Source organism: Rhinoderma darwinii, chromosome 12, assembly GCF_050947455.1.
Source record: "Rhinoderma darwinii isolate aRhiDar2 chromosome 12, aRhiDar2.hap1, whole genome shotgun sequence".
In the NCBI taxonomy this organism is placed as follows: Eukaryota; Metazoa; Chordata; class Amphibia; order Anura; family Rhinodermatidae; genus Rhinoderma; species Rhinoderma darwinii.
This window is the reverse complement of record NC_134698.1, coordinates 1,195,192-1,221,239: the sequence shown is the minus strand read 5'-3', so window position 1 is coordinate 1,221,239 and position 26,048 is coordinate 1,195,192. Positions and strand designations below refer to the sequence as shown.

General features: G+C 36.8%; 1 protein-coding gene across 1 annotated transcript; it reads right to left on the bottom strand.

Annotated features, from left to right (window-relative positions):
* Positions 1-1,408: 1,408 nt before the first annotated feature.
* On the bottom strand, positions 1,409-22,537 carry LOC142664282 (protein S100-A16-like). The gene is made up of 3 exons (XM_075843305.1): positions 22,433-22,537; positions 20,726-20,892; positions 1,409-2,139 (listed from the first exon to the last, which is right to left on the bottom strand). Exons 2-3 carry the CDS (start codon positions 20,873-20,875, stop codon positions 1,984-1,986), a joined length of 306 nt encoding a protein of 101 aa, XP_075699420.1. The 5' UTR covers positions 20,876-20,892; positions 22,433-22,537; the 3' UTR covers positions 1,409-1,983.
* Between the last annotated feature and the right edge of the window lie 3,511 nt (positions 22,538-26,048).

The window sequence follows — 26,048 nt, the reverse complement described above, 5'->3', positions numbered from 1 at the left end:
AATTTCATCCTACAACAGGACAATGACCCAAAGCACCTCCAAATGATGCAAGAACTATTTAGGGAAGAAGCCGGCAGCTGGTATTCTATCTGTAATGGAGTGGCCAGCGCAGTCACCAGATCTCAACCCCATAGAGCTGTTGTGGGAGGAGCTTGACCGTATGGTACGCAAGAAGTGCCCATCAAGCCAATCCAACTTGTGGGAGGGGCTTCTGGAAGCATGGGGGGGGGGGGAAATGTCTCCCGATGACCTCAGCAAATTAACAGCTCGAATGCCAAAGGTCTGCAATGCTGGAATTGCTGCAAATGGAGCGACCAAAGCAAAGTCTGAAGGAGAAAATCATTATTTCTAACCTTGTCAATGTCTGGACTATATTTTCTAGTCATTTTGCAACTCATTTGATAAATAGAAGTGTGAGTTTTCATGGAAAACACAAAATTGTCTGGGTGACCCCAAACTATTGAACGGTAGTGTGTGTGTGTGTGTGTGTATGTATATATATATATATATAATATAATAGACAGCAGAGGGGTAACTATAATAAACTGCAGCTGAAGGAACACTATCACCACCTAGTGCTAATACTATAGAATGCACCCTCAATTAATTTCAGCTAAGAACACTAGCACCATCCAGTGGTCATAACATAGAATACAATCTAGTGAATACATTTACTTAGGGACACTAGCACAATCCAGTGGTCCTAATATAGAATACAATCTAGTGAATACATTTACTTAGGGACACAAGCACTGTCCAGTGGTCATAACAGAATACAATCTACTGAATACATTTACTTATGGACACTAGCACCATCCAGTGGTCATAATATAGAATACAATCTACTGATTACATTTACTTAGGGACACTAGCACCGTCTAGTGGTCATAATATAGAATACAATCTACTGATTACATTTACTTAGGGACACTAGCACCGTCTAGTGGTCATAATATAGTATACAATCTACTGATTACATTTATTTAGGGACACTAGCACCATCCAGTGGTGATAATATAGAATACAGTCTATGGAATACATTTACTTAGGGACACTAGCACCATCCAATGGTAGTAATATAGTATACCATTCTAAACTTACAGATAGGGTATTTAGATTGTGGGCCCCAATGGGATCAGTCAGTAATGACAACTTCTGTACAGCGCTGTGCAATATGTCGGCGTCATATAAGCAACAGAAATAAATAATAAATTAAGCTTCGAACATTAGCACCATCTGGTGGTGAGAACATAAAATACATTATACTGATCAAATTATTTTAGGAACATTAGCACCCCTAGTGGTAAGGACATATAATACACTATACCAATTATATTTACATAAGAACACTAGCACCGCCAAGTGGCAATAACATGGAATTGCATTAAGATGAGAACATTAGCACCACCCCGTTTACAACATTAATTTTTTATTTATAATTCAATGTATATGTTGAACGTATATTTACATGTTATTCCATCTTTTATAATTTAACCACAAGGTGGCGCTGTCCTTTGGCTCTAATACCACAATTCATACAGTCAGATATACAGGAGCCATCACGCGGACACATGGATCGCGGTCACACATCAGTGGAAATACAGAACTTTACATCACAGGATCATTAAACATTATTTCAGCATATTGATAACTCCCATCATCTCCTGAGGGGAATGAATACCCAATGCGTCTCCCACCCAGTAACAAGGATTAGGGAGGGTTTGGAACCCACAAAGGATATGATTTCCATTGTGCACTGACAGATGACGGGTACGACAATGGCGACCACACGTGTAACAGCTGCCATGTCGTGACTTAACATTTGTTCCTTGGCTCAGATAACACAAAACAAATGTCTCAATGACTGAAGGATTCTGGGAGTTTGATGGGTACGACATTGCGCAGTCAGTGCTTTCCAGTATTACGTGGCTCCTGTCTGTGGTCTCCCCCTGCTGGACGTGCAGAGGATGACAGGTGGCGTCTTCAGGGTCGCTCTTGGCACTGCATCGCCATCTGTAGGCTCAACTTCCGGGCAATTTCTCCTATCAATGTCCAGTACTCGTCAAAACTGATCTTCCCGTCCTCGTCCAAATCTAAGGACTGGATCAACTTGTTTGCTGCCTCCTTGTTCTGCGTGTTCTGGAGAGAAAGAAAACGTGAAAAGAAAAATATTGAGCGAGGAGGAGAATCTCCAAACCACATTCAGCTAATGCCGCCATTATTCTAAGTTTACCGCGAATCTGTCCCATATCGGAAAGCAGCAAAGAATAGAGGGGGAGGGGCTGAGCTGCCGGATATATATTTCTCTGTAGTTTATTCAATAATTTCATATAAAAAGCTGCTCAACTGCTGCCAGGAGGGAAGTCTGAGTCCCGAAGACCCCAGAACTCAACATATAGAAGACTGACCCTGTAAGAGATGTTATACAGGAAGAGCTGTCAATCAGCAAGTGGGGGCGGGATCACCAGGACTAACAGGATATAGGGGGCAGTATTATAGTAGTTATATTCTTGTATATAGGGGCAGTATTATAGTAGTTATATTCTTGTATATAGGAGGCAGTATTATAGTAGTTATATTCTTGTATATAGGGGCAGTATTATAGTAGTTATATTCTTGTATATAGGGAGCAGTATTATAGTAGTTATATTCTTGTATATAGGGGCAGTATTATAGTAGTTATATTCTTGTATATAGGAGCACTATTATAGTCGTTATATTCTTGTATATAGGGGCAGTATTATAGTAGTTATATTCTTGTATATAGGAGCAGTATTATAGTAGTTATATTCTTGTATATAGGAGCAGTATTATAGTAGTTATATTCTTGTATATAGGGGGCAGTATTATAGTAGTTATATTCTTGTATATAGGGGCAGTATTATAGTAGTTATATTCTTGTATATAGGGGCAGTATTATAGTAGTTATATTCTTGTATATAGGGGGCAATATTATAGTAGTTATATTCTTGTATATAGGAGGCAGTATTATAGTAGTTATATTCTTGTATATAGGAGCAGTATTATAGTCGTTATATTCTTGTATATAGAAGCAGTATTATAGTAGTTATATTCTTGTATATAGGGGGCAGTATTATAGTAGTTATATTCTTGTATATATGGAGCAGTATTATAGTAGTTATATTCTTGTATATAGGGAGCAGTATTATAGTAGTTATATTCTTGTATATAGGGGCAGTATTATAGTAGTTATATTCTTGTATATAGGGGGCAGTATTATAGTAGTTATATTCTTGTATATAGGGGGCAGTATTATAGTAGTTATATTCTTGTATATAGGAGGCAGTATTATAGTAGTTATATTCTTGTATATAGGAGCAGTATTATAGTAGTTATATTCTTGTATATAGAAGCAGTATTATAGTAGTTATATTCTTGTATATAGGTGCAGTATTATAGTAGTTATATTCTTGTATATAGGGGGCAGTATTATAGTAGTTATATTCTTGTATACAGGGGCAGTATTATAGTAGTTATATTCTTGTATATAGGGGGCAGTATTATAGTAGTTATATTCTTGTATACAGGGGCAGTATTATAGTAGTTATATTCTTGTATATAGGAGGCAGTATTATAGTAGTTATATTCTTGTATACAGGGGCAGTATTATAGTAGTTATATTCTTGTATATAGGGGGCAGTATTATAGTAGTGATATTCTTGTATATAGAGGGCAGTATTATTGTAGTTATATTCTTGTATACAGGGGCAGTATTATAGTAGTTATATTCTTGTATATAGGAGGCAGTATTATAGTAGTTATATTCTTGTATATAGGGGGCAGTATTATAGTAGTTATATTCTTGTATATAGGAGGCAGTATTATAGTAGTTATATTCTTGTATATAGGAGGCAGTATTATAGTAGTTATATTCTTGTATATAGGGGGCAGTATTATAGTAGTTATATTCTTGTATATAGGAGCAGTATTATAGTAGTTATATTCTTGTATATACGAGCAGTATTATAGTAGTTATATTCTTGTATATAGGGGGTAGTATTATAGTAGTTATATTCTTGTATATAGGAGCAGTATTATAGTAGTTATATTCTTGTATATAGGAGGCAGTATTATAGTAGTTATATTCTTGTATATAGGGGGCAGTATTATAGTAGTTATATTCTTGTATATAGGGGCAGTATTATAGTAGTTATATTCTTGTATATAGAGAGCAGTATTATAGTAGTTATATTATTATATATAGGAGCAGTATTATAGTAGTTATATTCTTGTATATAGGAGGCAGTATTATAGTAGTTATATTCTTGTATATAGGAGCAGTATTATAGTAGTTATATTCTTGTATATAGGGGCAGTATTATAGTAGTTATATTCTTGTATATAGGGGCAGTATTATAGTAGTTATACTCTTGTATATAAGGGGCAGTATTATAGTAGTTATATTCTTGTATATAGGGGGCAGTATTATAGTAGTTATATTCTTGTATATAGGAGCAGTATTATAGTAGTTATATTCTTGTATATGGGTGCAGTATTATAGTAGTTATATTCTTGTATATAGGGGGCAGTATTATAGTAGTTATATTCTTGTATATAGGAGCAGTATTATAGTAGTTATATTCTTGTATATAGGGGGCAGTATTATAGTAGTTATATTCTTGTATACAGGGGCAGTATTATAGTAGTTATATTCTTGTATATAGGAGGCAGTATTATAGTAGTTATATTCTTGTATATAGGAGGTAGTATTATAGTAGTTATATTCTTGTATATAGGGGGCAGTATTATAGTAGTTATATTCTTGTATATAAGGGGCAGTATTACAGTAGTTATATTCTTGTATACAGGGGCAGTATTATAGTAGTTATATTCTTGTATATAGGAGGCAGTATTATAGTAGTTATATTCTTGTATATAGGGGGCAGTATTATAGTAGTTATATTCTTGTATATAGGAGGCAGTATTATAGTAGTTATATTCTTGTATATAGGAGGCAGTATTATAGTAGTTATATTCTTGTATATAGGGGGCAGTATTATAGTAGTTATATTCTTGTATATAGGAGCAGTATTATAGTAGTTATATTCTTGTATATAGGGCAGTATTATAGTAGTTATATTCTTGTATATACGAGCAGTATTATAGTAGTTATATTCTTGTATATAGGGGGCAATATTATAGTAGTTATATTCTTGTATATAGGGGCAGTATTATAGTAGTTATATTCTTGTATATAGGAGGCAGTATTATAGTAGTTATATTCTTGTATATAGGAGGCAGTATTATAGTAGGTATATTCTTGTATATAGGGGCAGTATTATAGTAGTTATATTCTTGTATATAGGAGGCAGTATTATAGTAGTTATATTCTTGTATATAGGAGCAGTATTATAGTAGTTATATTCTTGTATATAGGGGCAGTATTATAGTAGTTATATTCTTGTATATAGGGGGCAGTATTATAGTAGTTATATTCTTGTATATAGGGGGCAGTATTATAGTAGTTACATTCTTGTATATAGGGGGCAGTATTATAGTAGTTACATTCTTGTATACAGGGGCAGTATTATAGTAGTTATATTCTTGTATATAGGGGCAGTATTATAGTAGTTATATTCTTGTATATAGGGGGCAGTATTATAGTAGTTATATTCTTGTATATAGGGGGCAGTATTATAGTAGTTATATTCTTGTATATAGGAGCAGTATTATAGTAGTTATATTCTTGTATATAGAGGCAGTATTATAGTAGTTATATTCTTGTATATAGGGGGCAGTATTATAGTAGTTATATTCTTGTATATAGGGGCAGTATTATAGTAGTTATATTCTTGTATATAGGGGCAGTATTATAGTAGTTATATTCTTGTATATAGGGGGCAATATTATAGTAGTTATATTCTTGTATATAGGAGGCAGTATTATAGTAGTTATATTCTTGTATATAGGAGCAGTATTATAGTCGTTATATTCTTGTATATAGAAGCAGTATTATAGTAGTTATATTCTTGTATATAGGGGGCAGTATTATAGTAGTTATATTCTTGTATATATGGAGCAGTATTATAGTAGTTATATTCTTGTATATAGGGAGCAGTATTATAGTAGTTATATTCTTGTATATAGGGGCAGTATTATAGTAGTTATATTCTTGTATATAGGGGGCAGTATTATAGTAGTTATATTCTTGTATATAGGAGGCAGTATTATAGTAGTTATATTCTTGTATATAGGAGCAGTATTATAGTAGTTATATTCTTGTATATAGAAGCAGTATTATAGTAGTTATATTCTTGTATATAGGTGCAGTATTATAGTAGTTATATTCTTGTATATAGGGGGCAGTATTATAGTAGTTATATTCTTGTATACAGGGGCAGTATTATAGTAGTTATATTCTTGTATATAGGGGGCAGTATTATAGTAGTTATATTCTTGTATACAGGGGCAGTATTATAGTAGTTATATTCTTGTATATAGGAGGCAGTATTATAGTAGTTATATTCTTGTATACAGGGGCAGTATTATAGTAGTTATATTCTTGTATATAGGGGGCAGTATTATAGTAGTGATATTCTTGTATATAGAGGGCAGTATTATTGTAGTTATATTCTTGTATACAGGGGCAGTATTATAGTAGTTATATTCTTGTATATAGGAGGCAGTATTAGGGCGGGTTCACACATAGCGGAATTTCACTTAAATTCCGCTGCGGACACTCCGCAGCGTTAATCCGCAGCGGAGCCGTTTCTCCATTGACTTTCACTTTAATTTAGCAGTGTTCGTTTACACGATGCGTACAATTCCGCTGCGGAGCATAGGCTGCGGAGCGGAATTTGGTGTCCGCAGCATGCTCTGTCTGTTGCGGAGCAGTGGCGGACTGGTTGCGGACTCATGGCGGAATTTCTCCATTGACTTCAATGGAGAGTCAAAATTCCGCAATGAAGTCCGCAGATCTTATGTGTGCTGCGGAGCGTATTGTTTTTACTACCATGACATTTCTTCATTCTGGCTGGACCTATGTATTTCTAGGTCTACAGCCAGACTGAGGAAGTCAATGGGGCTCCCGTAATGACGGGAGCGTTGCTAGGAGACGTCTGTAAATAGTCACTGTCCAGGGTGCTGAAAGAGTTACGCGATCGGCAGTAACTGTTTCTGCACCCGGGACAGTGACTACCGATCTCAATATACATGTATCTGTAAAAAAACATATAAGTTCATACTTACCGAGAACTCCCTGCGTCTGTCTCCAGTCCGGCCTCCCAGGATGACGTTTCAGTGTAAGTGACGGCTGCAGCCAATCACAGGCCAAGCACAGGCTGCAGCGGTCACATGGACTGGAGCGTCATCCAGGGAGGTCGGGCCGGATGCCGAAAGAGGGACGCGTCACCAAGACAACGGCCGGTAAGTATGAATTTCTTTGACTTTCACTAGGGAAAGTGCTGTCCCTTCTCTCTATCCTGCACTGAATAGGGAGAAGAGAAGCACTTTTCCTGCAGTCCGCAGCGGCCAGTCCGCATCAATTTTCTGCACATTTTGTGCAGATCCGCTGCAGAATCTGCAACGCAGATTCTGTGCGGCATTGATGCGGACAGTTGCGGAGGAAATCCGCCACGTGTGGTCATGCCCTTATAGTAGTTATATTCTTGTATATAGGGGGCAGTATTATAGTAGTTATATTCTTGTATATAGGAGGCAGTATTATAGTAGTTATATTCTTGTATATAGGAGGCAGTATTATAGTAGTTATATTCTTGTATATAGGGGGCAGTATTATAGTAGTTATATTCTTGTATATAGGAGCAGTATTATAGTAGTTATATTCTTGTATATACGAGCAGTATTATAGTAGTTATATTCTTGTATATAGGGGGTAGTATTATAGTAGTTATATTCTTGTATATAGGAGCAGTATTATAGTAGTTATATTCTTGTATATAGGAGGCAGTATTATAGTAGTTATATTCTTGTATATAGGGGGCAGTATTATAGTAGTTATATTCTTGTATATAGGGGCAGTATTATAGTAGTTATATTCTTGTATATAGAGAGCAGTATTATAGTAGTTATATTATTATATATAGGAGCAGTATTATAGTAGTTATATTCTTGTATATAGGAGGCAGTATTATAGTAGTTATATTCTTGTATATAGGAGCAGTATTATAGTAGTTATATTCTTGTATATAGGGGCAGTATTATAGTAGTTATATTCTTGTATATAGGGGCAGTATTATAGTAGTTATACTCTTGTATATAAGGGGCAGTATTATAGTAGTTATATTCTTGTATATAGGGGGCAGTATTATAGTAGTTATATTCTTGTATATAGGGTGCAGTATTATAGTAGTTATATTCTTGTATATAGGGGGCAGTATTATAGTAGTTATATTCTTGTATACAGGGGCAGTATTATAGTAGTTATATTCTTGTATATAGGAGGCAGTATTATAGTAGTTATATTCTTGTATACAGGGGCAGTATTATAGTAGTTATATTCTTGTATATAGGAGGCAGTATTATAGTAGTTATATTCTTGTATATAGGGGGCAGTATTATAGTAGTTATATTCTTGTATATAGGAGGCAGTATTATAGTAGTTATATTCTTGTATATAGGAGGCAGTATTATAGTAGTTATATTCTTGTATATAGGGGGCAGTATTATAGTAGTTATATTCTTGTATATAGGAGCAGTATTATAGTAGTTATATTCTTGTATATACGAGCAGTATTATAGTAGTTATATTCTTGTATATAGGGGGTAGTATTATAGTAGTTATATTCTTGTATATAGGAGCAGTATTATAGTAGTTATATTCTTGTATATAGGAGGCAGTATTATAGTAGTTATATTCTTGTATATAGGGGCAGTATTATAGTAGTTATATTCTTGTATATAGAGAGCAGTATTATAGTAGTTATATTATTATATATAGGAGCAGTATTATAGTAGTTATATTCTTGTATATAGGAGGCAGTATTATAGTAGTTATATTCTTGTATATAGGAGCAGTATTATAGTAGTTATATTCTTGTATATAGGGGCAGTATTATAGTAGTTATATTCTTGTATATAGGGGGCAGTATTATAGTAGTTATATTCTTGTATATAGGGGGCAGTATTATAGTAGTTACATTCTTGTATATAGGGGGCAGTATTATAGTAGTTACATTCTTGTATACAGGGGCAGTATTATAGTAGTTATATTCTTGTATATAGGGGCAGTATTATAGTAGTTATATTCTTGTATATAGGGGGCAGTATTATAGTAGTTATATTCTTGTATATAGGGGGCAGTATTATAGTAGTTATATTCTTGTATATAGGAGCAGTATTATAGTAGTTATATTCTTGTATATAGAGGCAGTATTATAGTAGTTATATTCTTGTATATAGGGGGCAGTATTATAGTAGTTATATTCTTGTATATAGGGGCAGTATTATAGTAGTTATATTCTTGTATATAGGAGGCAGTATTATAGTAGTTATATTCTTGTATATAGGAGCAGTATTATAGTAGTTATATTCTTGTATATAGGGGGCAGTATTATAGTAGTTATGTTCTTGTATATAGGGGGCAGTATTATAGTAGTTATATTCTTGTATATAGGAGCAGTATTATAGTAGTTATATTCTTGTATATAGGAGCAGTATTATAGTAGTTATATTCTTGTATATAGGGGGCAGTATTATAGTAGTTACATTCTTGTATATAGGGGGCAGTATTATAGTAGTTACATTCTTGTATACAGGGGCAGTATTATAGTAGTTATATTCTTGTATATAGGGGCAGTATTATAGTAGTTATATTCTTGTATATAGGGACAGTATTATAGTAGTTATATTCTTGTATATAGGAGCAGTATTATAGTAGTTATATTCTTGTATATAGGGGGCAGTATTACAGTAGTTATATTCTTGTATATAGGGACAGTATTATAGTAGTTATATTCTTGTATATAGGGGCAGTATTATAGTAGTTATATTCTTGTATATAGGAGCAGTATTATAGTAGTTATATTCTTGTATATAGGAGGCAGTATTATAGTAGTTATATTCTTGTATATAAGGGGCAGTATTATAGTAGTTATATTCTTGTATATAGGGGGCAGTATTAGGCTATGTTCACACGGGGTATTTTGCAGAGTTTTTTGACGCGGAAACCGCGTCGCAAAACTCGGCAGAAACGGCCAGAGAACGCCTCCCATTGATTTCAATGGGAGGCGTCGGCGTCTTTTTCCCGCGAGTAGTAAAACTGCCTCGCGGGAAAAAGAAGCGACATGCCCTATCTTCGGGCGCTTCCGCCTCCGACCTCCCATTGACTTCAATGGGAGGCAGGAGAAAGCGTATTTCTCGCTGTTTTATGCCCGCGGCGCTCAATGGCCGCGGGCGAAAAACGGCGCGATAATTGCCGCGAAAATCGGCGTGCAGGGAGAGGAATATCTGCCTCAAAGTTCCAAACGGAATTTTGAGGCAGATATTCCTCCCCCAAAATACTCCGTGTGAACATAGCCTTATAGTAGTTATATTCTTGTATATAGGAGCAGTATTATAGTAGTTATATTCTTGTATATAGGGGGCAGTATTATAGTAGTTATATTCTTGTATATAGGGGACAGTATTATAGTAGTTATATTCTTGTATATAGGAGGCAGTATTATAGTAGTTATATTCTTGTATATAGGAGCAGTATTATAGTAGTTATATTCTTGTATATAGGAGCAGTATTATAGTAGTTATATTCTTGTATATAGGGGACAGTAATATAGTAGTTATATTCTTGTATATAGGGGCAGTATTATAGTAGTTATATTCTTGTATATAGGGGCTGTATTATAGTAGTTATATTCTTGTATATAGGGGGCAGTATTATAGTAGTTATATTCTTGTATATAGGAGGCAGTATTATAGTAGTTATATTCTTGTATATAGGAGCAGTATTATAGTAGTTATATTCTTGTATATAGGGGGCAGTATTATAGTAGTTATATTCTTGTATATAGGAGCAGTATTATAGTAGTTATATTCTTGTATATAGGAGCAGTATTGTAGTAGTTATATTCTTGTATATAGGGGCAGTATTATAGTAGTTATATTCTTGTATATAGGGGCAGTATTATAGTAGTTATATTCTTGTATATAGGAGGCAGTATTATAGTAGTTATATTCTTGTATATAGGAGCAGTATTATAGTAGTTATATTCTTGTATATAGGAGCAGTATTATAGTAGTTATATTCTTGTAGATAGGGGCAGTATTATAGTAGTTATATTCTTGTATATAGGGGGCAGTATTATAGTAGTTATATTCTTGTAGATAGGGGCAGTATTATAGTAGTTATATTCTTGTATATAGGAGGTAGTATTATAGTAGTTATATTCTTGTATATAGGGGGCAGTATTATAGTAGTTATATTCTTGTATATAAGGGGCAGTATTACAGTAGTTATATTCTTGTATATAGGGGCAGTATTATAGTAGTTATATTCTTGTATATAGGGGGCAGTATTATAGTAGTTATATTCTTGTATATAAGGGGCAGTATTACAGTAGTTATATTCTTGTATATAGGGGGCAGTATTATAGTAGTTATATTCTTGTATATAGGGGGCAGTATTATAGTAGTTATATTCTTGTATATAGGGGGCAGTATTATAGTAGATATATTCTTGTATATAGGAGCAGTATTATAGTAGTTATATTCTTGTATATAGGGCAGTATTATAGTAGTTATATTCTTGTATATACGAGCAGTATTATAGTAGTTATATTCTTGTATATAGGGGGCAATATTATAGTAGTTATATTCTTGTATATAGGGGCAGTATTATAGTAGTTATATTCTTGTATATAGGAGGCAGTATTATAGTAGTTATATTCTTGTATATAGGAGGCAGTATTATAGTAGGTATATTCTTGTATATAGGGGCAGTATTATAGTAGTTATATTCTTGTATATAGGGGTAGTATTATAGTAGTTATATTCTTGTATATAGGAGCAGTATTATAGTAGTTATAGTCTTGTATATAGGGGCAGTATTATAGTAGTTATATTCTTGTATATAGTGGCAGTATTATAGTAGTTATATTCTTGTATATAGGAGCAGTATTATAGTAGGTATATTCTTGTATATAGGGGCAGTATTATAGTAGTTATATTCTTGTATATAGGAACAGTATTATAGTAGTTATATTCTTGTATATAGGGGAAGTATTATAGTAGTTATATTCTTGTATATAGGGGCAGTATTATAGTAGTTATATTCTTGTATATAGGAGCAGTATTATAGTAGTTATATTCTTGTATATAGGAGCAGTATTATAGTAGTTATATTCTTGTATATAGGAGCAGTATTATAGTAGTTATATTCTTGTATATAGGGAGGCAGTATTATAGTAGTTATATTCTTGTATATAGGGGGCAGTATTATAGTAGTTATATTCTTGTATATAGGAACAGTATTATAGTAGTTATATTCTTGTATATAGGGGAAGTATTATAGTATATAAAAAAAATATGTGGTTATAACCAAACCATACCTAACAAACCCAAAATTGCAATATAATATAGCATGGTGCCATTCCTGATAAAGATAATAGAAAAAAAGAAAAAAGAAAAATGATCCAGAAATATAACTAGGCACTCTTGGGTTAGATAAAATTTAACATAGTATTTTATTTTTGAATCCAGATAATACCGGTAACATTTAATTTATACATGAATACAAAATTTTCAATTTAAAAAGAGAAATCTCCTGGCCAGGAAAGAAAACATACAATAGAACCTTCAAAACATAGGTGATATTGCCTGATGGATATATAGCATACTATATATGTATAAACAATTTTGAAAGATTTCAAAAAATGAAAAACCGCTGGGTTGTGTTCACACTTGCGGTTTTCAAACATATATATTATTTTTATCACAAAATGGCCAGAGTTCCTATTTGGAGTAGCTGGTAATGAAATTTTTAAAGAAATTCACTTTATATGTAAGTAACATGACTTTACTCTCAAAATAGGAAAATAGCCTCATGAATTAAAGGAATGTGGTTAACAGCGTGCTTTTTTTCCTTCTCATTAATGAATCCTCAGATCCAAATCAGATTTTATGGTGATAGGAAGTCTTTTCACAGACCTTTGGGTCAATGTGTAGCTCTCATGATATTAGGCTTTGAGGCAAGACATCAACTTTTATAGGTTTTTTACCTTTACCTTCGACATCCAGCAAGTGCCGGGAAACCATGCAGGGAGGCGGTCAGCTCTGAGGTGGAAAATAGCAAATCTCCACAGAAGGAAAGTTCACTTTGTGTGGCCACACATAAATTTCAAAGCCTTCAAATCTCCACCCGACAATGCAGGATCGCACCCCGGTATATCAGCTGGATAAGGGCACTCCGAGAGGAACAGACCCAATAGAACAGGATCGCACACCGGCAACCAGGTAAATAAAACTTCCAGAGTATGTCTCCTTCCACGTGTGATCTTCAACACTGGACAGGTATTCTCAGGGCAGGGTTTGGACGTCACTACCCGCCCCCGTTAATTAGAACAGCTGACGCGTTTCATCCCTGAACGGGATTTCTTCAGAGCAGTTTGACAGGTACTGCCAAACACACCATATTTATAGTGTCCCAAATTCATTCATTGGTTCAATGATAAAAAACATAATGTTTGAAAGATATTATAGAATAATATATCTAGATCTTTCATGAGATGCCATAATGCTATCCATCTCTCAATTTTGATAACCGACATAGACATTTTTATATTCAAACATGCAATTCCTATATCCATTAAATCACATCCATAAGTATATTCGGTATTTTCAAAGAAAGGGCAATCAGTGGTGTGTCTATACTTTATCAAGATAAGACCAATAACTGAATTTTACATAGGAGTACAATTGCTACCTGAACTCAATTATTAATATAAATTCTTCCGTGAATACGGTTGACTACTAATATCCAGACCCTATGTTGGATTTCTGAAGGAACAAATTTTTCTTCAATAACGGATCCTTTATTAGACCTTCTAAATAAAAGACGCCGAAGTCTGATCGATTTATTAATTTTTTAATTCCCTATACATATACGATTTGAAATTCTTATAATACTTCAGGGGAAGCAGGGAGAGAGGACCATCACCTGTTAAGGTATTAGGACCCGGGTCCCCACCACCCCCGAATCAATTTGATTTTAATACAATAAAAATTAGTTTGATAATTTTACTACTAAATTTCATAAAATTATGTATATATGTATAAGACTATGGCACATGATAGAAGCTGTCGAGGGATCCCAAAGGGGGCAGGAAGAGGGATCCAGTGTCCATAGAACAATGGATCCCTAATTCCCACCACCCACGGGGACCAAAACCGCAACTCTCCTCACTACATAGGATTGCAAGAGATGGATATAATCTTCATTTATTTTATATTATTTATCCAATTAATTAATCATTTCATATTGGAAATAAAATTGTTCATACTCATTCCACTAAAAGTAGATTACCAATGTATAAGAAATGGGATATCCAGACCAAAGACACACACTAGGCTTCCAAGGGAAAAAGAATTATCTGATCCAAAAATTTCACACTCAATTTTACTAAGTCTTTCTCCAAGGATGAAATAATTAGGGTCCCATTTTTTGATCCAACACTCATCCATAAAGTATTGTTTTTATCTAATACTAGGTAACTCCAAAATACCGAGAGATGAGAAGGGAATACAAAGCTAGGAGACAAAACAGCCTCTTGGCTCCCATCTATTCAAAGGAACATATTAAATTTTATTTCATTATTTAGTCCCCTAGGATTCAAGGTTCCCAGTGTGTAAATCCACATAGTTTCTTTCTGGAGGAGTGTTCGGTTGAGATCACCTCCCCTTCTGTCTTGAAATAATTGATAAATCCCCATGAATTTTAAGCCAGTTGGTGATTGGGCATGATACGTTTTGAAGTGTGCAGCTAAAGGATTTGTCATTTCACCCTTGGTAATGTCCCGAATGTGTTCGCTAATACGAATATGTAATTCTCGTTTTGTTTTCCCAATGTATTGTTTCCCACATGGGCAGATAATAGAGTAAACGACCATGGCTGAGCGGCAATTAATAAAATTATAGACTTTGAATTCCCTTTTATGTTCACTGTCAAGAAAGGTATCTGATTTTAACACATACTTGCAACATCTACAAGAGCCACACATGAACATTCCTTTTGGACGTTTCTGTAGCCATTTCTCATTGTCTGGGGTCCTTCTCTTGAACTCAGAACTCACCAACATATTCCTCAGCGTGGGGGCCTTTCTGGGAACCATACTCGGTACATTCCCCACTATTGAGTTGATTCTTTTGTCCAAAGTTAAATGTGGCCAGTTTTTAATCATCAAATTCCGAAGTATGTTCCAATGGGACCCATACCTCGAAATGAATCTGACTCTATTATCACTGTTATCTTTTTTACCTCTTTTGAGAATTTCCTCTCTATTCTGCCTAGATGCCCTATTGTATCCTTTCTTGATCATTTTTTTGGAGTATCCCCTATCTTCAAAGCGAGAAGATAGATCGTGTGCTTCGCTTTTGAAGTCCCTGAAATCAGTACAGTTACGGCGAATTCGAAGAAATTCGCTTATCGGGATCCCCTTAATTTGAGAGGGAAAGTGATGGCTACTTGCTGCCAAAAGGGTATTACCTGATGTTGGTTTCCGATATGTGGTCGTTTTTAATCTATTTCCCTCCCTATGAATATTAAGATCTAAAAAGCTAATGTGATCTTCACTATAAGTGAAGGTCAAAAGAATATTCAATTTATTGGAATTTAAATCTCCGATAAAGCTTTCTAGCAAATCCAATGGTCCCTTCCAACATAAGAGAACATCATCCATATATCTAAGCCAAACAGAGGCGCATTTTCTGAAGAGGGGATGTGGGTATACTATAAATTCTTCCCACCAGCCCAAATGTAAGCAGGCATATGATGGAGCACAAGAGGATCCCATGGCAGTTCCACGAATCTGACGATAAAATTTGCCATCAAAAGAGAAGCAGTTATAATTCAAAACGAATTCCAACATTTCAATAATAAATTCATTTTGGTGAGCCCAGTCTCCTCCTCTCCTCTCCAGAAAATGCGCGGCCGCTTTAAGACCAACATCATGTGGGATGGAAGTATACAATGACTCCACATCCAATCCAACCAGGATGAAATCTTCCTCAAGAGTCAAATTGTCAATTTTGTTTAGAAGATCCCCTGTATCCAATACAAAGGATGGAAGTGTACGGACAAAGGGTTTCAATTTTTCATCTATGTATTTCCCAAGGTGATCTGTTGGACCATCACACCCCGAAATAATAGGTCTACCCGGAGGTGTATTCCTATTTTTATGCACCTTGGGAAGCACATATATAGTGGGCATACGGGGTTCTTTTACCTCCAAATATTGGAACTCATTTTTATTGATTAGGCCCTCATCCAATGCAAAAGTCAATTTTCTATTTAGAGTTCCCACTATATTGTTCAGTGGGTTATCCTTCAAAAGAGAATATGTATCCGTCTCCAATTGTCTTCTAATCTCACCGACATAGTCCTCCTCTCTGAGGAGGACAACATTTCCACCCTTGTCACTGGGCTTGATTACAATATTTTCAATATTTTGCAATTCCTTTAGGGCTTTTCGTTCCCTTTCAGTTAGGTTGTCCTCACACAGAAATGAGGACCAGTCGATGACACTAATATCCCTTAGCATGGCCTCCAAAAATGCATGTGTGTACCTGTTAGAGTGTATACTTGGCATGGTACTGCTTTTTTTCCGCAAGCCCGTATACTCTGGGATAATATCAGTAAGACACTCTTCAAAATTATCTGTATTCTCCAATGTGTTACCTTCCCTCCATAACTCATTTAAATCCACTAAAGTATTCAGATCCGACATTTCCAAATTCGGGATCATTCCAAATTCCATTGTTTCTCTCTGTGACTGTGATGACACATTCTCGTTTTGACTATTCCTCTCATTTTTTTCCCCATGCCAGAGTCTTAAAAGAATCTTTCTAAGAAAGAGGTGAAGGTCTTTACATATCTCAAATTCCTTTCCAGGGATAACTGGTGAAAAACCCAATCCACGATTCAATAAAGATATATGGTGTGTTGATAAGGGGAAATCGGTTAAATTAATTATATTATTCATATTATTTTCTATCTTCCCCTGCGTTGTCTTGTATTGGGTCCTCCTTTTTTCTCTACTATTCTTTCCTCTCCGAATTTCCCTCTGTTTCGGTCCCCTAAAAAAGAGACCTTAGATTGTGATTCCTCAACTCTGATGTGTTTCCCCATCTCATTGTCACTAGATGGGTCACTTGTAGTTTCCCCATCTGTTGACATAAAAGTATTCCTTCTCACCCGTAATCTACTTTTGTTTTGTTTTTCTCTATTTTTTGTAAAGGAGAAAATTTGTTTCTGCTCAAAATCAAAGGTATCCCTTTGGAATTTTCTCCTTTTCCGTATTGGAAGCCTAGTGTGTGTCTTTGGTCTGGATATCCCATTTCTTATACATTGGTAATCTACTTTTAGTGGAATGAGTATGAACAATTTTATTTCCAATATGAAATGATTAATTAATTGGATAAATAATATAAAATAAATGAAGATTATATCCATCTCTTGCAATCCTATGTAGTGAGGAGAGTTGCGGTTTTGGTCCCCGTGGGTGGTGGGAATTAGGGATCCATTGTTCTATGGACACTGGATCCCTCTTCCTGCCCCCTTTGGGATCCCTCGACAGCTTCTATCATGTGCCATAGTCTTATACATATATACATAATTTTATGAAATTTAGTAGTAAAATTATCAAACTAATTTTTATTGTATTAAAATCAAATTGATTCGGGGGTGGTGGGGACCCGGGTCCTAATACCTTAACAGGTGATGGTCCTCTCTCCCTGCTTCCCCTGAAGTATTATAAGAATTTCATATTGTATATGTATAGGGAATTAAAAAATTAATAAATCGATCAGACTTCGGCGTCTTTTATTTAGAAGGTCTAATAAAGGATCCGTTATTGAAGAAAAATTTGTTCCTTCAGAAATCCAACATAGGGTCTGGATATTAGTAGTCAACCGTATTCACGGAAGAATTTATATTAATAATTGAGTTCAGGTAGCAATTGTACTCCTATGTAAAATTCAGTTATTGGTCTTATCTTGATAAAGTATAGACACACCACTGATTGCCCTTTCTTTGAAAATACCGAATATACTTATGGATGTGATTTAATGGATATAGGAATTGCATGTTTGAATATAAAAATGTCTATGTCGGTTATCAAAATTGAGAGATGGATAGCATTATGGCATCTCATGAAAGATCTAGATATATTATTCTATAATATCTTTCAAACATTATGTTTTTTATCATTGAACCAATGAATGAATTTGGGACACTATAAATATGGTGTGTTTGGCAGTACCTGTCAAACTGCTCTGAAGAAATCCCGTTCAGGGATGAAACGCGTCAGCTGTTCTAATTAACGGGGGCGGGTAGTGACGTCCAAACCCTGCCCTGAGAATACCTGTCCAGTGTTGAAGATCACACGTGGAAGGAGACATACTCTGGAAGTTTTATTTACCTGGTTGCCGGTGTGCGATCCTGTTCTATTGGGTCTGTTCCTCTCGGAGTACCCTTATCCAGCTGATATACCGGGGTGCGATCCTGCACTGTCGGGTGGAGATTTGAAGGCTTTGAAATTTATGTGTGGCCACACAAAGTGAACTTTCCTTCTGTGGAGATTTGCTATTTTCCACCTCAGAGCTGACCGCTTCCCTGCATGGTTTCCCGGCACTTGCTGGATGTCGAAGGTAAAGGTAAAAAACCTATAAAAGTTGATGTCTTGCCTCAAAGCCTAATATCATGAGAGCTACACATTGACCCAAAGGTCTGTGAAAAGACTTCCTATCACCATAAAATCTGATTTGGATCTGAGGATTCATTAATGAGAAGGAAAAAAAGCACGCTGTTAACCACATTCCTTTAATTCATGAGGCTATTTTCCTATTTTGAGAGTAAAGTCATGTTACTTACACATAAAGTGAATTTCTTTAAAAATTTCATTACCAGCTACTCCAAATAGGAACTCTGGCCATTTTGTGATAAAAATAATATATATGTTTGAAAACCGCAAGTGTGAACACAACCCAGCGGTTTTTCATTTTTTGAAATCTTTCAAAATTGTTTATACATATATAGTATGCTATATATCCATCAGGCAATATCACCTATGTTTTGAAGGTTCTATTGTATGTTTTCTTTCCTGGCCAGGAGATTTCTCTTTTTAAATTGAAAATTTTGTATTCATGTATAAATTAAATGTGGCCGGTATTATCTGGATTCAAAAATAAAATACTATGTTAAATTTTATCTAACCCAAGAGTGCCTAGTTATATTTCTGGATCATTTTTCTTTTTTCTTTTTTTCGAAGTATTATAGTAGTTATATTCTTGTATATAGGGGCAGTATTATAGTAGTTATATTCTTGTATATAGTGGCAGTATTATAGTAGTTATATTCTTGTATATAGGGGGCAGTATTATAGTAGTTATATTCTTGTATATAGGGCAGTATTATAGTAGTTATATTCTTGTATATAGGGGGCAGTATTATAGTAGTTATATTCTTGTATATAGGTACAGTATTATAGTAGTTATATTCTTGTATATAGGGGGCAGTATTATTGTAGTTATATTCTTGTATATAGGGGCAGTATTATATTAGTTATATTCTTGTATATAGGAGCAGTATTATAGTAGTTATATTCTTGTATATAGGAGCAGTATTATAGTAGTTATATTCTTGTATATAGGGGGCAGTATTATAGTAGTTATATTCTTGTATATAGGAGCAGTATTATAGTAGTTATATTCTTGTATATAGGAGCAGTATTATAGTAGTTATATTCTTGTATATAGGGGGCAGTATTATAGTAGTTATATTCTTGGTTATAGGGAGCAGTATTATAGTAGTTATATTCTTGTATATAGGAGGCAGTATTATAGTAGTTATATTCTTGTATATAGGAGCAGTATTATAGTAGTTATGTTCTTGTATATAGGGGGCAGTATTATAGTAGTTATATTCTTGTATATAGGAGCAGTATTATAGTAGTTATATTCTTGTATATAGGGGCAGTATTATAGTAGTTATATTCTTGTATATAGGAGCAGTATTATAGTAGTTATATTCTTGTATATAGGAGCAGTATTATAGTAGTTATATTCTTGTATATAGGGGGCAGTATTATAGTAGTTATATTCTTGTATATAGGGGGCAGTATTATAGTAGTTATATTCTTGTATATAGGAGCAGTATTATAGTAGTTATATTCTTGTATATAGGGGGCAGTATTATAGTAGTTATATTCTTGTATATAGGGGGCAGTATTATAGTAGTTATATTCTTGTATATAGGAGCAGTATTATAGTAGTTATATTCTTGTATATAGGAGCAGTATTATAGTAGTTATATTCTTGTATATAGGGGGCAGTATTATAGTAGTTATATTCTTGTATATAGGGGGCAGTATTATAGTAGTTATATTCTTGTATATAGGAGCAGTATTATAGTAGTTATATTCTTGTATATAGGGGGCAGTATTATAGTAGTTATATTCTTGTATATAGGGGGCAGTATTATAGTAGTTATATTCTTGTATATAGGAGCAGTATTATAGTAGTTATATTCTATACTTACAGTCAGGACGTGCGGCAGCTCCTGCGACACCATTTCTCTAAATTCCTTCTTGTTCATCTTGTCCTGTTTCCCTTTCTTCTTGGCGTAGTCGTAGAATTTACGGACTAAAATCTCAATAGCGGACTCTAGCTCGCTGCAGCCTGACGCCATGTGTGCACTGAGTTCACCTTGATAGAGGTAAGAACAGTTAGTTAGTGAGAGGAGATGGTCCACACTGTAGAGTGTCAGCTCTTTGGGTTTTGTGTCTTCTTTATGTATTATGTCATCGCTCGCTACTTGCCGTCTTCAGCTTTGTCTGACTGGATGTTTTAGTTACCAAGAGATGGGGAAAAAAATTCAAATCCTAGAAAAAAATAGAATGTTCCTGACTCCATGGAGCGGAGATGAGTTGCGTTCTATGTGATGCCTCGGTTCTTACGATCAGTGGACGGTGATTCTTACCTCCTGCACTACCTACAAGGGGTTAATACAACACAACTTCAGCTGTTCGGTCTCCGGGGATGTAACCGTAGTGAGGGAGGACCGGCTGATTATACATATTATTTATAGCCTGACCGGTGTGTAATATACGTATACAAGGTATTACCTGTCCTGCCTGTGACCTGGTCTGCTCAATCCCACTATGAAAGCTCTATATGTCCCCCCTCATAGCATACCCCACCTGTCAGCCCCATCCCCTCATAGCATACCCCACCTCTCAGCCCCATCCCCTCATGGCACACCCCACCTCTCAGCCCCATCACCTCATAGCATACCCCACCTGTCAGCCCCATCACCTCATAGCATACCCCACCTGTCAGCCCCATCACCTCATAGCATACCCCACCTGTCAGCCCCATCCCCTCATAGCATACCCCACCTCTCAGCCCCATCACCTCATAGCATACCCCACCTTTCAGCCCCATCACCTCATAGCATACCCCACCTGTCAGCCCATCCCCTCATAGCATACCCCACCTGTCAGCCCCATCACCTCATAGCATACCCCACCTTTCAGCCCCATCACCTCATAGCATACCCCACCTGTCAGCCCATCCCCTCATAGCATACCCCACCTTTCAGCCCCATCACCTCATAGCATACCCCACCTGTCAGCCCCATCACCTCATAGCATACCCTACCTGTCAGCCACATCACCTCATAGCATACCCCACCTGTCAGCCCCATCACCTCATAGCATACCCCACCTGTCAGCCCCATCACCTCATAGCATACCCCACCTGTCAGCCCCATCACCTCATAGCATACCCCACCTGTCAGCCCCATCACCTCATAGCATACCCCACCTGTCAGCCCCATCACCTCATAGCATACCCCACCTGTCAGCCCCATCCCCTCATAGCATACCCCACCTGTCAGCCCCATCACCCTGCTCCCATACCCCACCTGTCAGCCCCATCCCCTCATGGCACACCCCACCTCTCAGCCCCATCACCTCATAGCATACCCTACCTGTCAGCCCCATCACCTCATAGCATACCCTACCTGTCAGCCCCATCCCCTCATGGCACACCCCACCTCTCAGCCCCATCACCTCATAGCATACCCTACCTGTCAGCCCCATCACCTCATAGCATACCCTACCTGTCAGCCACAACCCTTCATAGAATACCCCACCTGTCAGCCCCATCCGCCCGCTCCCATACTCCACCCCACAGCACATGTATAATGTATATAGGGTATCAGGCTATACATGGGTATTATTACCGGTTGGCAGCTGCCGGGTTCCTGCCTTCTATAGCTGGGATCTGTTTCCTTTCTCTTTCTCCCTCATCCCGGTTGTTGTTTCCTGTCCGACCCTCAGATCCTCCCCCAGCTGCTCCCACCATTCAGCCCAGAGCACAGGAGTGTGGGTGTAACCTTCCTTTACCATGTGTGAATATGTAGCAGAGCTGAGGTTGTCATTTAGCACAGTTCATATTTATATCACTGTGTTACATAGGACTGCAAGTAACATCTACTACATTATCTGTAATCAGAGAGTTATCACTGTGTTATCTGTGGTGTTACATAGGACTGCAGGTAACATCTTCTACATTATCTGTACTCAGAGAGTTATCACTGTGTTATCTGTGGTGTTACATAGGACTGCAGGTAACATCTACTACATTATCTGTACTCAGAGAGTTATCACTGTGTTATCTGTGGTGTTACATAGGACTGCAGGTAACATCTACTACATATCTGTACTCAGAGAGTTATCACTGTGTTATCTGTGGTGTTACATAGGACTGCAGGTAACACTACTACATTATCTGTACTCAGAGAGTTATCCCTGTGTTATCTGTGGTGTTACATAGGACTGCAAGTAACATCTACTACATTATCTGTACTCTGAGCGTTATCACTGTGTTATCTGTGGTGTTACACAGGACTGCAGGTAACATCTACTACATTATCTGTACTCAGAGCTATCACTGTGTTAACTGTGGTGTTACATAGGACTGCAGGTAACATCTACTACATTATCTGTACTCAGAGCTATCACTGTGTTAACTGTGGTGTTACATAGGACTGCAGGTAACATCCACTACATTATCTGTACTCAGAGAGTTATCCCTGTGTTATCTGTGGTGTTACATAGGACTGCAAGTAACATCTACTACATTATCTGTACTCTGAGCGTTATCACTGTGTTATCTGTGGTGTTACATAGGACTGCAGGTAACATCTACTACATTATCTGTACTCAGAGAGCTATCACTGTGTTATCTGTGGTGTTACATAGGACTGCAGGTGACATCTACTACATTATCTGTACTCAGAGCTATCACTGTGTTAACTGTGGTGTTACATAGGACTGCAGGTAACACTACTACATTATCTGTACTCAGAGAGTTATCCCTGTGTTATCTGTGGTGTTACATAGGACTGCAAGTAACATCTGCTACATTATCTGTACTCAGAGCGTTATCACTGTGTTATCTGTGGTGTTACATAGGACTGCAGGTAACATCTACTACATTATCTCTACTCAGAGAGTTATCACTGTGTTATCTGTGGTGTTACATAGGACTGCAGGTAACATCTACTACATTATCTGTAATCAGAGAGTTATCACTGTGTTATCTGTGGTGTTACATAGGACTGCAGGTAACATCTACTACATTATCTGCACTCAGAGAGTTATCACTGTGTTATCTGTAGTGTTACATAGGACTGCAGGTAACATCTACTACATTATCTGTACTCAGGAAGTTATCACTGTGTTATCTGTGGTGTTACATAGGACTGCAGGTAACATCTACTACATTATCTGTACTCCGAGAGTTATCACTGTTATCTGTGGTGTTACATAGGACTGCAGGTAATATCTACTACATTATCTGTACTCAGAGAGTTATCCCTGTGTTATCTGTGGTGTTACATAGGACTGCAGGTAACACTACTACATTATCTGTACTCAGAGAGTTATCACTGTGTTATCTGTGGTGTTACATAGGACTGCAGGTAACATCTACTACATTATCAAGGCAGTATTAGGTAGGTGTAATGGGCCTACGCGTTTCGAGCACGGCTGGTGCTCTTAGTCATGGCATTCATTCATTTTAAACAAGTTTTTTGATACCAATAAAATTGGGAATACGTTCCTTTTTAAATCACATCATTGCAGCGCTGGATCAAATCCTTCCTTTTTGTACTATTGCCTACCGTGGACCGTTGCGGAGATCCGGGCGAAGCAGGACTGCCAGGACGCGAGCTGGTGAGCTGGAGGTTTCCTCCCCCTTGTATTACATTATCTGTACTCAGAGAGCTATCACTATGTTATCTGTGGTGTTACATAGGACTGCAGGTGACATCTACTACATTATCTGTACTCAGAGAGCTATCACTATGTTATCTGTGGTGTTACATAGGACTGCAGGTAACACTACTACATTATCTGTACTCAGAGAGTTATCACTGTGTTATCTGTGGTGTTACATAGGACTGCAGGTGACATCTACATTATCTGTACTCAGAGAGTTATCACTGTGTTATCTGTGTTGTTACATAGGACTGCAGGTGACATCTACTACATTATCTGTACTCAGAGCTATCACTGTGTTAACTGTGGTGTTACATAGGACTGCAGGTAATATCTACTACATCATCTGTACTCAGAGAGCTATCACTGTGTTAACTGTGGTGTTACATAGGACTGCAAGTAACATCTACTACATTATTTGTCAAGATAACATACTAATGTATAAGTAAAGTGCAAGAACAATAAATCCCAGCAGTCTAAGTTAGGCTACATGTACACGAGCGTGACAGATTTACTTGCGTAAAAAAACGTGTGTAAATCTGGTGCGTTCTGCATCCGTGCGCTTTGCGTGGGGAATGTGTTTTTCACGCACTCGCAAAGCACTTTTTTTTTTCTAGTGTAATTGATGCGTGAGATGCGGACAGGACATGGATGTGCGTCCGTGTGTTGTCCGTGATTTTCACGCACCCATTGACATCCCTGGGGGACTTGGTGCATAAAAACTCACTAATATCGGACATGCAGAGACTTTCACACAACCGACTCTCGCTGCATGAAAACTCCTGTTGTGTGAACGGCCGCAATGAAATCAACGGGTCCGTGTTCTGCGCGTTATTTCCATGCGCAGCACGCGGACGAGATTCATGTTCACATGAATGGGCTCTTACAAACATCATCTGTTCCTCACCCCAAGTAATGGTGGTCACCAGGATGACGCCGACCTCCACGTACGTTTCGGCGCAAGCTTTCGTCTAGGGGTGGAGTTGTACCAGTCACCTATTCATATCCGCACTGAACCAACTCCGGAAAATGTGTACTTGTGGCATATAGTTACATCATGCCCATTCCGCACACAGCACCTTCCATCCCAGGACTCAGCATTTCCGTGTCACTGGATCGGCGCCATCCTTATGACGTAGCATGTTGGGGTAAGCATGCACTTCCCGCAGGGATAACAGCCCCATATCAGACCCTTTGATCCAAAGACCTTCCCAGGCGGTATGAGAGGAGGGTAACTCTGGACCAATATATCTCTCAAATTCCTAGTCCTACGTGTCATCATCGCTGGATGAGGGGTGAAGAGCTTCCCTGAAGTCGGATCTGTTAGGAGTAGCTGCTGGTGTTGGAGTGATGCGTACTAATGTCACCCGGTCACTGCCTCTTTTCCGGTACATCGGTTGGAGGAGAGACGGTCTTGTAGTCCGTTGGGCCCTTTAATGGACTTATTCGACGCACCGTTTTCTGTATCCTCGATCTCTAAATCCCATTCTTCGATCAGTAGCTGGATGTGAAGATCGTCCTCAGTAGAGCAAATACGTCTCATATGGAGAATCTATCCCGGTGGGGATTGCGTTG

Bases quoted from the DNA above. Each gene is read 5' to 3' on its own strand.
- LOC142664282 (XM_075843305.1), bottom strand. From the start codon at position 20,875: ATGGCGTCAGGCTGCAGCGAGCTAGAGTCCGCTATTGAGATTTTAGTC. The intron at 2,140-20,725 runs GTAAGTATAGAA...CTTTCTCTCCAG, and splicing joins AGCTGCCGCACGTCCTGACT to AACACGCAGAACAAGGAGGC.